Source organism: Melanerpes formicivorus, unplaced genomic scaffold (genome assembly GCF_026170545.1).
Source record: "Melanerpes formicivorus ecotype bairdi unplaced genomic scaffold, bMelFor1.0.p_v2 SCAF_62, whole genome shotgun sequence".
NCBI lineage: Eukaryota > Metazoa > Chordata > Aves > Piciformes > Picidae > Melanerpes > Melanerpes formicivorus.
Window position 1 is genome coordinate 3,660,317 of NW_027142414.1, and position 13,569 is coordinate 3,673,885.

Below are 13,569 nucleotides of genomic sequence, written 5' to 3' on the forward strand. Positions count from 1 at the left end.
CAAGCCCTATGAGGAGAGGCTGAGGGAGCTGGGATTGTTTAGCCTGGAGAAGAGGAGGCTCAGGGGTGACCTCATTGCCCTCTACAACTACCTGAAGGGTGGTTGTGGCCAGGAAGGGGTTGGTCTCTTCTCCCAGGCAACCAGCACCAGAACAAGGGGACACAGTCTCAAGCTGCACCAGGGGAGGTTTAGACTCGAGGTGAGGAGGAAGTTCTTCACCGAGCGAGTCATTCGTCATTGAAACAGATTGCCCAGGGAGGTGGTTGAGTCATCGTCCCTGGAGGCGTTCAAGAGGAGATTGGACGTGGCACTTGGTGCCATGGTCTAGTCATGGGGTCTGTGTTGATAGGTTGGACTCGATGATCCTCGAGGTCCTTTCCAACCTAAGTTATACTGTGATACAGTACCAAATGACTAATTAGACTTTGAATGTAAGTTGACAGCAATTCCATTAAACCTAGAGAAGGTTAACTAATTAATAAATTGTAATAGAAATTTGAGCCTTCAACAGAGAGCATCACTGAAATGTAATTTCAAAGCTGAGATGTAAAGAACAAGCTTTCTGCCTCACAGTCCACAGCCAACCGCCTCAGTAATGAGAACAGCAGCATCCTGCAATGATGGCTGCAGTGCTGTTTACAAAGGGAAATCCTGCAGAATTTCTCACAAGACCACTAATGCAAAGCTTACTAATCAAAACACTGTCTAAGGTCTCTTTCAGCAGTTGAAATAATTTCCAGAAGCTTGGGCTTGGATCTACCCATTGGAAAGGGGAAAAAAAAAAGTATTCTGAGAACCAAAGTGGCCAGAACGTGTGTCTTGTCTATCATCCCAACTTTCTTTGTGTGGCTTCAGTTTTAGTACAAAGCAGTCAACCTTCAGCACTTCTGCCATCTCGCTTTGAGGGGAAGGCAAAGACATTATTTAAAGCCTTAAACAATGTCTTGATCTGCTCTGAAGTGAAGGCTTTGGGGTTCCCCATCCCTTTTTTCCCCACCAAGCAAACCACCACTTCTCCAACTGCTACTGCTGACCAACAGCCACATCCACAGAGGTAAATTAAAACAAAGGTTTTTCCCCGGGCTGAGTCTTTCTCCTGCCAGCTCTGCCAAGAATGCCACAACAAAAGTTTGTCAGCAGAACCTAACACTAAAAACCGGGCATGCACCTGCCTTACTCTTGCTGGCAGGAGGCCAGTCAGACACTGGTACACATTTCCATCATGCTCTTTACAGAGCAACAACATTTGCAGCTTTTAAAGACTTCATGCCTACAGATGAAGCCTCTCTGCAGCCCAGTTAACTACCAGAACAGAAGGAACCTTTGTTTTGAGGATGGAGGAGAGCATATTAATACTAAGATTCAGCTACTGCCAGAGGAAACAAGATCAGAGGTGTGTAACAAAATATATTTAACTGCCTTACATTCAGCTAATAGATGCCTTTACAACAGTGTTTACCAAAACTGGTTTTAAACTCTACCATTGAAGAATGAGATGCAATCTGACTTACAACTGGAGTTATTTCTACAACCAGCAGGCTGAGCTACTGAACGGCAGGAACACATGTCAACACTTTTTCCAGCATCTCTAGATTTACTGCAGTCTCTACCTGTCCCAGCCGCAATCATCCAGGAGTTCAGATTAGATCAGATCCCAGCCCCTCAGGTACTGAATTAATCCATGCTGCCTTTGCTCTGCCCACTCTCTTTGTCACAGTTTCAGGTAGCGTCAGAATCCAGCTTCCCTCATTCACAATGCAGTGGCCCTTGGAAGTACTGAATTTCTAACATGCTGTCAAGGTTGTTACTGGGCTTGGAGTGGGGCACACGCACCATCAATATTTCTGTAAAGTGACTGGAGCTGCATCTTCCAGTTGCTTTCTTGGACAGAAGACATGAAACACACTGCAGTCTGGTGTCTTCAGGGAGCAGGTTACATGGACTAACAGCCTTGAGGGTCGCTATGGAAAACACAGAGGTGGGTATGATGAGAGCAGACGCACCAACCACTTCCTTTGCATGAATGCACCAGAGGAATGATCCACCCTGAACCCCCTCCCCCCTGCCACTCCCTTACACCATCAAAAAACTCAGCTATGAAGCTACTTTTTAAACCTCCTTTAATAAAAGGCTTTTCATATATATAGGGGATATTAAGTAAATAAGTTACGTAGTACATTACAATCACATCAGCAAGATTTTCTTTAGTGTATTAATAGTTTATAAAAAAAAAGCACACAAAAAATAAATTCAGTCCAGTCTATCACAACTGTACAGCAACAGGTAAATATATTTATATATGTACAATTTAAACATGTAACAGTCTTTCAAAAGGTGCCCTAGGCAGCAGACACACAAAAGGGAGCGTCTGCTCGCTTGTTAAAATAAAAGTAATATACTTTATTATAAAGCATTTGTACAGTAATTACAAAGGCTGACTGCTCCTGTACAGTACACCAAAGCTTGGACTACAAATTTAAAAACTGAACATAGAAAGAATGAACACAAAATTTATATCAAATCTCAGCTACAAGGGGAAAAAACACGTGGAGAAAGCTGCAGGAAACTGGTTTTTAAAATATACAATTATATCTCTATAAAAATATATATGTTCGTCTTCTAATCTGGGAAGTTAAAGGGGTTTTCAGGCTCAGCTGTCAGTGGAATCCTACTCTTGGAAAGAAAAGTCCTTGGACAGCTGGGGATTCAGAGTGTGTCTTCCTAACGTTTGACACAGGAGAGAACAAGGGCAAGGAAAAAGCAGCTGAACCCAAGTGACAAATTGACATTAAAACTCACCCCCACAGAAATCAAACATGGTCTGTACACACTGCTGCTCTGTCTCTTTAAAGCTTCATAAACTTTCAGACAGACATCATAAGGAGAAAGTTTGCTTGGGAAAAGGTGGTTTAGAATGAGGGTTCTGGCAGAGGTAATTGCTGGACTAAAAGTGCAGTGGTATGAAAACAGACAAGACTCCTATGGCTATAGTCCTCCCTATTCCCATTTCATTCAAAGTAGCGTATGTATACATGGGAATTTACTAGTCCCCTGCCTGAGAGAGAATTAAGAAGTAACTACTAAGAGTGAGAAAGTTCACTCTCTGGTTTGCAAAAAACTTTTTGTTGTCCTTTTTTTTTAATGCTGATTTTAATCTAAGCTTGATAAACATGACCCAAAGCAGCAGTTTGATCAATTGGAGGGCATTTTTAGCTAATTTGAACTTCCTATTACATGTCCAGGATGGGATTAATAGTCAAGTTACCTTTAAGCTTTAGAATTTCTGTCTTTGCCCTTCCTCAAACATCTGTATTCCTACATGGTCCTAACTAGCAAAATGCCAAGGTCCTGCACAGCCATTGAAATCCTACAGGCCTCCAACTTACAGAGTTGGATTCTCTCAGGTACCATTACCTGTATTGGTAAATGGAAAAACATCAATTAAAAAGCATAACTGTTCTTGCAGCCAGACTGCAAAATACCTGCAGCTATATCAAACGTGTGTCACAAATGCATGCATAGATCTAGTAATTATATACACACAGAGGCTTACGAAATAGAGATGCTGTCCCATGCAGATCACGATCCTGAAAGACTGAACCTATCTGTGAAGGGCTGGCAGCACAGGCAGAGGTACACCATGGAGGTAAAGTGTGATCTGTCACTGCACCTCACACTGCCCAGCACTGGCATTCAAGACGCACACAGGCGAGAGTCTGAAATACAGACACCTGACTGTATGTGACCACCAGCCTGCTGGGTATGTGACTACTCAGTGTCTGATCTCACAGTGAAAAAGACAAATCTGTTAGTGCACATTTACAGAATGGCAGCCTATAAATCTTGAATTTGCTCCCACTGAAAAAACAGCTGAAGCGGAGATGCCTCGTTCAAGTTCAACTTAACGGCTCAGCATGTGCTGCCTTTTTTTCTGAACAGCTAATGGGGATCAGTAAATAGGCTTTCAAACGATGGAAAATAATGAGCAGAGGGTTTTTAAATGGAGAAATCAACAAAACAGGTAAGAAATTCTTTTTAATCATAGTTGGAACAATTATGATTAAAAAGAACACTGTGCTGCAAGGAAGAACCTACTCACTGTAACAAACCTTCCTGCTTTCCTCCTCTACTGCAGTACTGGAATCAGTGTGCAATATATCCACAATGTTTGTAGAATCATAGAATCAATAAGGTTGGAAAAGACCTCAAGGATCATCAAGTCCAACCTGTCACCCAACACCTCATGACTAACTAAACCATGTGGCTTCAAGTGCCACATCTAATCCTTTCTTGAACAACTCCAGGGACAGTAACTCCATCACCTCCCTGGGCAGCACATTCCAATGGCCAATAACTCTCTCTCTCTGTGAAGAACTTCCTCCTCACCTCGAGCCTAAACTTCCCCTGGCGCAGCTTGAGACTGTGTGCTCTTGTTCTGGTGCTGGTTGCCTGGGAGAAGAGGCCAACCCCCACCTGGCTACAACCACCTTTCAGGTAGTTGTAGACAGCAATAATGTTTCCCCTGAGCCTCCTCTTCTCCAGGCTAAACAATCCCAGCTCCCTCAGCCTCTCCTCACAGGGCTGTGCTCAAGGCCTCTCACCAGCCTCGTTGCCCTTCTCTGGACATGTTCAAGAGTCTCAATGTCCTTCTTAAACTGAGGCACCCAGAACTGGACACAGGACTCAAGGTGTGGCCTAACCAGTGCTGAGTATTGGGGACCAATGACCTCCCTGCTCCTGTTGGCCACACTATTTCTGATGCAGGCTAGGATGCCATTGGCCTTTTCTGCCACCTGGGCACATGGCTGGCTCATGTTCAGCCAGCTGTCAACCAATACCCCCAGGTCCCTTTCTGCCTGGCTGCTCTCCAGCCACTCTGATGCCAGCCTGTAGCAGTGCATGGGGTTGTTGTAGCCAAAGTGCAGCACCTAGCACTTGGACTTGTTAAATGCCATCATTTTGGACTCTGCCCATCTGTCCAGCCTGTCAAGGTCCCTTTGGAGAGCCCTTCTACCCTCTAGCAGATCAACACCTGCTCCCAACTTGGTGTCATCTGCTAACTTACTAATGATCGACTCAATCCCCTCATCTAGATCATCAATAAAGATACTGAATAGGATTGGGCCCAGCACTGATCCCTGGGGGACACCACTAGTGACTGGCCTCCAGCAGGATGTGGCACCATCACTCTCTGGGCTCAGCCCTCCAGCCAGTTCCTAATCCAGCACAGAGTGCGGCTGTCTAAGCCAGACGTCAGCAGCTTGGCCAGGAGTTTGCTATGGGCAAATGCACCATTAAAGAAAACCTCTGACTTGTTCTTATCAGCACCTCAACAGCTTATCATTCACAAGAATAAAAATCACTTTTACATCAACTTCCTAAAATAGGGAGAATCAATCATAGATGTGGTGGATGAAAGACTTTAACAACACTTGCATTCAATCATCACCATATCTATATGAACATTAATTTGGTACTGAGAGCAATCCTACAGTTTGCTTCCTAAATCTTTATACTTCATTTCATCTGATAATTTCTTTGTCTCCATACCTTGCCATACCACATCTAAAACTACTTCAAAGTCCTCTGGGCCATGACTAAATGTTTGCTCACTATCACCATGTAATACATACTGAAGTAAATGCAGGTGTTACAGAGAGCAAAAGAGAATAGGCAGAGAAACATCCCAGTTTTCTGCTCACAAGAACAGTACATTTCAGCACAAACCTCTCTGCAGATTTGCTTTGCCAGACCTTAGTAGTTGAGCATCCTTTCTTCTGGCTGGAACTACACCTACTAGTCCATACTGCCTCTTGATTTTTCCTAAGCATCTGCTCCTGATCACTGTCAAAACTAAGACCTGAAGCCAAACAGAGCTTTGGTTTGTCCCTATGTGAACAGTATCTGGTTTTTCCCTAGGGGATTACATACTGATGGATTTTGCAATGTTTAGCAAGGGCAGCAAAAGCATTTTTCTAACAATTTGATTAAAAGTGTTTTAGCTCTGAAGTTCAATCAGATCTCCTCTCCAATCTAAAAGAACAATCTGTTTTTGTCATGTCTCTCAATGTGTGCTCATTCCATCTCCATTTCTTTGTGTGTTTCTAGGTCCTCCTAGTCTTTGTTAAGTAACAGTGCACCATCATTTTGCTGCTGCAACACTGGTATTTCAGGCAAGTACATTCATTACAACAGTGTAACAATATCTGCATCACTTAAAGCCTTTTCTGAAATACTCTCAAACCCTGCTGGTTTCTGAACTGTTGCACTGCAGTTCTCAAGATCTAGAAACCACTGGCAACTTCCTAGAAACATATTTCAGAACTTTAATAGCATCACTGCTTTTTACTGAGATTAATTCCAGTACTGCAAGTGGACCATGAGGATTAGTGTCTGTCCTGGCACAGTGTGCTAAAGCTTCTGTCCTCTCAAAAGGCCCTGGGAGTAACAGCAGACAAGAATTTTTTTCTAGTTTACAACAGGGAAAAGGTAACATTCAACACTGAAACTTAAAAAGAAGCTTAAGCAAATCAGCCTTTCTATTAAAGATTAGTGCCTTTTAGTTCTTTGCAGTTCTTAAATGATTTTAACTGTTTGTGACATGCCATCTGCTTCCACAGCCTAGTTAGTCAACAAGGCCTGTGCATGCAGGGCCTTGGAACAATCACCCTAGTAGTGAAAGGAAACCTAATTTTGTTAGGAATAAAAAAGACAACCTTGGCAGAAAATGGAACACTTAAGAGGCAAAAATGTCAACAGTGGGGAAAAAAGTGCAGTCCCTAGTGATACTCCTACTTATTTTTAAGAGTAGTGAGTGTTTCTGCTGTCAAGGAGGAGGATTTGATCCAAAGGCATACACATGTCAAAGCAAACATGGTACAATGCATAAGCTCCCAGACTCAGAGAGAGAAGCAATTATGGTTGCACAAAACCACAGAGCAGGAAGAGGCTGCCAGATGGCATGCTGGAGTTAAATTCCAGGCTAACTATGGGAAGTGATTCTGTCCAGCGACTTGAAGGGTCAAGGTTTTTAAAAAGCCAGCCAGTCAGGAGCCCTGTAGTTCATGCACAGCAGCTTCCCTGGGATCCCTGCTCGGGAATGCAGGAATGATTGGCTCCTCTGGTATTGCACCGCTGGTGCAGCACCCACACAATCCCACCACCCAGGAAAAGGTGGGGAATCGGCACTGCTTTCCAGCACTGGCTATAGGGAGGGAGCTTGGCAGCTAGGCTGGGAACAGATGGGCTGGGACTAACTGCCTGAGAAGCACAAGGAAGTGAACCAACTCTCTGAATCTTGTGGGCTACAATGACATACAGGATAGCTCTGCGTGAATCTATCATGTCACCTGGACCACTTCACTACTTCTTAACTCTCTTTCACCAGCAGGCTTTCGGTGGCTAGACTTTCTGGACTATTAGCATGTGTCAATTGTGAAGGAAGAGTCAGCCTTTCAGTACAGGGCAAGGCTGACAGAAGGACAACCCAGCAGGCAGTGCTGTACAACCACTGCTGTGGAAAGAGCCAACAAGCTGCTTCTGCATATGCACATTGTCTGACAAGTAGTATTTGGGAAACCAGATCCCCACCATACAAGCTCCTGCTGATGGTAATTTCAATGCATAAATGAGGGCTGCAACAAGAAAGAAATGAACATGTTTGGAGGTAAAAGCCATTCACAGAGGGATCACTGCTGGAGATGAGAGTCCACTCCTCCCATCTCTGAGGTGCACACAATCCACACATGAGGTGGTCTTGGTTCATTTTCATTAAACAAACTTGCTCCCAAAGTCAAAACCAGCAGTTTTCATTTCAAATTGCACTTGTAAAGCCAAAACTACTTTCCCTTAAGTTAATCAAAGACAAACTATTTTGTTTTCCAAGATGAGTCAAGCTGCAAGGCCTGTGGCTACTCCAATCCCACAAGGTATTTTTATATCCATTGATGCATTCTTAATGGCCTTAAAGAAACCACTTCAGGATTTATTTTGGAAACAAGAACTTCCTCAAAAGGGAGAAGAGTGTCTTGCTCATCTCACTTTTCGTTAAGCAAAAAGTGCACACCATCTTTCCACAAAACTTGTTGGCTGCCTGAGTAAACACTTAGAAAGGCAAGAAAGTGTAACAGGAAAGGGAACTTACTGAGAAAGGAAACATCTAGAAATACCAGTATCACAGTAATTGGATACACACAGTCCAGAGCAGAGCATCATTTTCTTGCTCAAGTCTGGAAATCTTTATATCCAAGAGCCCTGTTACGATTCTTGACAAGCACAAAAAGAAAGGTCTGACTGACCTGAGAGAGAACTTATTTCCACTGCAGGTGAGATTGTTCTGTTATGTACCTCAGGTATCATTATAAATAGAAAAGAAAGCTTACTACTTTTTTAAAACAAAAAACCCAACCAAGTTGACACAATCTTTTCATCCACCATTCTGGCTTGGTCAGTACTGGCAAGGTGAAGTGGAACATGTGGTATGAGGAAATGGCAGCACTGAAACTGAGACCTGATGACTCAGGTCAGAAAAGTGCAAGCAAAAAAAAAAAGTGAGACCACTGAGAGGGAGACGGGGTCCAGCCTTGCTACTCCCTCCAATTCTGGTCTGCTGCTATATCTCTCCATCTTCATCTGAGCTTGCACTGCTGCTTCCACTGCTGCTGCTCCCACTCTCGCTGCTCTCTTCCTGACGGGCCTGGGTGTGGGCTGCTGCTGCCACCACTTCTTTCTCTTGTTGCTTCAGCGCAGCTGCCTTCTTTTCCTGCTCTGCGTGGCTTTTCATGTGAGCACTGCGGCTCTTCACCTTGTAGAACACTCTGAGGAAGCACACACACACACATTAGCATTGATCTTTCTTACATTAATTCTCCAAAAGAGCTTCTACTGCTCCAGACTCAAGTTTGTGAGCTTCAGCTCAGGAACAAAGGTTGGGCCTGTAATAGAGCATCTGCAGCAAACATCACTTTCTGACATGGGGCTCCAGCACTAGGTGGAATGCCAGCAGAAGATCTTGAGTGCCCTGAAGCCCCTCACTAAGTTTCTTAATATGGCCACTTCCTCTTATCTCTCATTTGACTCTTAAATATTCTAAGTTCAGAGGGGCAGTGCTGAAATACACATGATGCTTAACACAACAGGGCTCTGGATTTCAGAGATTTCCCCCTATGCTGCAAAAATACTAGAGCTTTTTCCTTCTGACTTAGCAGTTTTGTGATCTATCTCCTTGCCTTTTGCCATTAATGACTTGGATTTTGCACCAAATGCTTCAAGAAAAGTTTAGACACCATTAAGAACTTTTGCCTGCTTCTCCTTTGTCTGTAGCCAGGACATGGACGACTGCTTAGCTCCTCACAAGTCTAACCAGATGAAATGTGTACCCACTGGCCCAATACCTGTTGCTAGAACACTGGCAGTGTCTTGTATTTCTGCATCACTGTTCATAGGTCTATACCCTGTTCTCAATGTGATCTAGCAAATTCAGGGACATGACTTGTTACACAAATGTTGGCATTAGAGAGAGGCAATTCAACAGCTGTTTGAAAGGGCAGCTTAACACTAATTACTGCACACAGCTGAAATGCAGGTGGTGTCTCATTAGGAAAAACAGTCAGCAACAGGTTGTAGTGTCATAATATCCAAGTTGTAGTATCACAATATCAATGTATGTAAAAATCCCTCATTTGCAAGGATTACTGGGGTAGTAAGTCATTAAAGTTACAGCCAATGTCTCTAACCTAGACAGAAGGAAAACATGTTTAAGAAGCTTCCACAGGATATGCCTTACTGGAATTCTGTAACCACTGCTGGAAGCAGAGTTGCTCTTACCTGCCACATTTTTTGCATGGAAATGTGTTTTCTGTGTTCTGAGTCTTAATGGTAGCATCTGATTTCATCTTCTGTTTCCGCCGCCTCCTCTGCACTGGAGCAGTAACAGCCTTTGGAGGCTTCACTGCTGTCTCCCTTGGCTTCCTTCCAATTCTGCCTGTGACAGTTGCCCCTCGACTCATATTGGCATCACTGGCCTTTGGAGAGAGAGGAACAATTAAGGCAAACAAACTTAAAACCCACCATCAGAAGGAAAACAGTGGCTGAGCAACTATATTTCATTTATTCCAGACCATTTGAAGAGAACATCTTCAGGATATTTTCTGGGCAGTTCTCATCATGGTCCAACATCTGTACCAACCACAAAGGAATACACTGGGGTTTTTCCCTCCTCACTCATTCCAATTCTCTCACCACAGCATACAGCCAGTTGCTAGTAATACTCAAATCTACTTCAGTCCAGTGGAAACTTCTTATATCTGGAACTGTCCATCTGGTATTTTCTATACTAGTTACAGAGTGAAGGTGGCATAGAAAGCACAACAATTACAAGGCAGCACTCACTATTCCATCATCTTGTAGTGTCTGTTCATCTTTGAAAAGAACTGTGTTCTTCTTTCTGTTATCCAACCCTTCCTCTGCTTCCTCTTCCTCCTCCTCTTCTTCCTCCTCCATATGCTCCTGTTCTTCACTGTAAATGTCCCTTCTGGGAGGGAGAACACGTGCAAACCTATGGGAACTCTTCACCGAAAGATAAAGGAACCGTTAATTTTGGCATAAGTAAACTTCATGTGACACAGGACACAAGTTTCAGAGTCTAGACTCATCCCCACTGGCCAGATTGTTTCTGCTTTTGATTTTACCAGCAAATGAGACACCACATGAAATCAGACAACACACACACACACAAAAATACCCCAAACTTCCATCTTTTGGGTTGTAGTGTGGAGAGAAACTTAGGAATTACCTTGATGTCAACTTCAGCTTCATCTCTCATAGATTTCTCATTGGTTACATCAATATCCCCAAAGATTAAGGTCCCATTCCGACCAATTTTCACCTGTTTCTTGTATGTGTAGTAGAATTCCACACACTGAGCCACTGTTTTGGTTTTTATCTGGTGTTTAAAAAACATAAAAGTTTGATGGATTATGTGACTTTAGAAAAGCTTATGAATAATTACTAAAAGGTGCAATATTCTCCATTCCACCACAACTGCTGTGAAAACCTTCTTTTCCATGACATTCTTGCCTGCATGCCCCATCCCACAGCCTGTTTGCCACTGTTACTGGGAATTATAGGACCAACTTTCCAGAGAAAAGCTGGTCAGTGTAAAGGTGACAGAACCTGGCACTTTGTAAGCTTAAGGCACCTCTCAAGCCTCCAAAACATTCCAGCTGAGCTGTCAGGTTTGAGAGCAGCCTTTCAGTTTTATGGCGGAGCTTTATTTTCCAGCAGCACTTGAGCGAAGACCAAATCAGAAATACCAGTCCAAAAATGGAAAGGAAAGTTTGAAGCCCTTTCCCATTTTGGCCACATGCATTCCACACACACATGGTGGTATACAATGATCTGTGCCTGTCCACGTTTTCCCTGTCAGTGGTTTTTCTGGAACTTTTGGAATATATTCTTCGCTTCTGGGCTTTTGCAACTTAAATGCCTCTTGAGAATTTATTCAGTAAGTAGGTATGCAGCTCCTGGTTTTGCACTCAGATTTCAGACTCAAGCTCCTTCAGTGATTTCCACCCCACTGAAGTGTGACAGCCCATGAAAATAGATGGGAGCATTCAGTCCAACTGTCACAGAAAACTGGAAAGAGATCCCAAAGGATGCATTGTTCGCGGACCCTTCTTTGGTCCTTCACATCAGTAGCAAGGATGTGTTTCTTTTTGGTTTTATAGGCAAGATTTCAGTGCTTAATGCTGGGCTTTCAGAAAATTCTACATTGAACTCCCTGTATTAAATGCTCAACAAACAAATCAGAAGGTATCACTGCTGTCATTCCAAACAAAAAGTAACTTACAAGCTTTTGGACCAAGAAAAAGTCTTTCTTGTAGATTGCAATGCCTTTGTTGAAAAGCTTTTTTTCAGCAACTTTCCACTTGTCTGATCCTGTAGAAAAGCAAGAGTTGTAACAGTTGCGATTTTGTGTGTTTACTCTTCAACATACTTTTTATTCAGTGTTCACCTTAAATAAGACCAATGCACACATGCAAGGGTGCAGTTTCTCATCACACTTAATCCAGCGTAGCTGCAGACTGCTGCTTACCACTCCCCTACTGCTCCACTTCAGCCCTCTTCTGTTCACTTCATTTGTGTTAGATCTAGCACTCATCACCACAGGTTAACTCAGTTCAGCTTGCAAAAACAGAGTCAGCTAGATGAAGTACAATATTCTCCAACAAAATAGCAAGGTGAATAGACACACTCTGTGTGGCCCAGTCATTAGATTTTATACAAGAGAAATAGTGGGGCAGGAGAACAGGAGCTTCTCTTTCAGCAGCAATCCACTATACTTTAAGATATATTACATCTCCAATATTGTTACTATCCCAGCACCCTTGTCTCTAATAATAAACACATTCTGGATTCTTCTCCTGTCTAACAGAGATTGCATAAGTAGTATTTCCCAACCACTGGAGCTGGAATGTGTTACAATGATGAAATGTAATTTCTATGCTTTGCAGCACCAGCTATATTAGATGTCTCCCTGCCACCTTACATCAGATGTTTCAAGTGGCTTTGGTCACTCTAGATCACTGAAGTTGGTGTCACTACACAGCTGACTATTTTCTAATTAGGTGCAAGACTACAAAGGCAGTTTAAGGCATTTAAATCTTGCAGAAGTATTGACAAGCAGCAATAGTTGGCTGAGCTTTCTTCAGCAAGCTCCCTCAACTCCACCCTACAAATTCAGGCCAAAAAGGATGTGGTTCTGAGGTTAGAAGAGCCCTTCTTGTACGTAGTAGCTATCTTGCTGTATTCTCTGTGGCTGAAAGGATCACTTTCCCTTTTCCCCACAAAGGGAACCAGAACACACACATATGCAAATACACACATGCACATACAGCATTTCTTACAGTAGAAGTGTCAATTTACATAGGCAAAAGTCTTGGCAAGCTATCATTTCACTTAACAGAGAGAAGAGTGGTCTTTTAATCTGATTGTAATGTCACACAGAGCAGAAAAGGGTAAAACAATTCCTTACTTCTAAGGAGCACAGAGTTATTCTAATTAACAAACCTGTGTAGTGATAATCTGCCAAGGGGTGGGTAGGTGATCGTACTGGCCTCTTCAGCAGCAGCTTGGTCAAAGCTTCCTAAGATAAACACAAATCAAATTGTTAATTTAATGCTGGGGGTATTTAAAAGATCAGGTGATTGTTAATTCTCTCCTTTCTGGCAAGCTAACTGAAAAGAACCATAGCAGAATTTAACATGTGGGACAGCTTTAAAAATCACACTCTTGACTAAGTCTTGGGGACCACAAGCAAGTGGTAAGTGGCAAGCTCTCAGCACCTCTTCATGTCTCTACAAATTGACACTTTCCAATACAATCACTGTGGTATCAGGAGAAGACCATGCAGCGGTTTCCTCTCACCCCCTGAAGGCCTACGTTACATATTCAGATGCAAAAATGCTGCCCTAGATGATGTCTGCCTTAAGCATCCCAATCAGGGCAATCTTACCACACTTAACTAAGCAATATTGCAAAATAAATCAGAGCAGTCAAATGACTGAAATG

The 13,569-nt window shown here is 43.0% G+C and overlaps 1 protein-coding gene across 2 annotated transcripts in view; it reads right to left on the reverse strand.

Annotated features, from left to right (window-relative positions):
* Nucleotides 1–2,376: 2,376 nt before the first annotated feature.
* The window catches only part of MIDEAS (mitotic deacetylase associated SANT domain protein), a 52,393-nt gene continuing 41,200 nt past the window's right edge, over nucleotides 2,377–13,569 (reverse strand). For both annotated transcript variants that reach the window (XM_068162205.1, XM_068162206.1), the window contains exons 8-13: nucleotides 13,069–13,144; nucleotides 11,849–11,937; nucleotides 10,793–10,942; nucleotides 10,390–10,566; nucleotides 9,826–10,022; nucleotides 2,377–8,816 (exon numbers count right to left, since the gene is read on the reverse strand). In XM_068162205.1, the coding sequence (XP_068018306.1) occupies nucleotides 8,612–8,816; nucleotides 9,826–10,022; nucleotides 10,390–10,566; nucleotides 10,793–10,942; nucleotides 11,849–11,937; nucleotides 13,069–13,144 (894 nt within the window). In that variant the 3' untranslated portion in view covers nucleotides 2,377–8,611. The remainder of the gene's footprint in view (nucleotides 8,817–9,825; nucleotides 10,023–10,389; nucleotides 10,567–10,792; nucleotides 10,943–11,848; nucleotides 11,938–13,068; nucleotides 13,145–13,569) is intronic.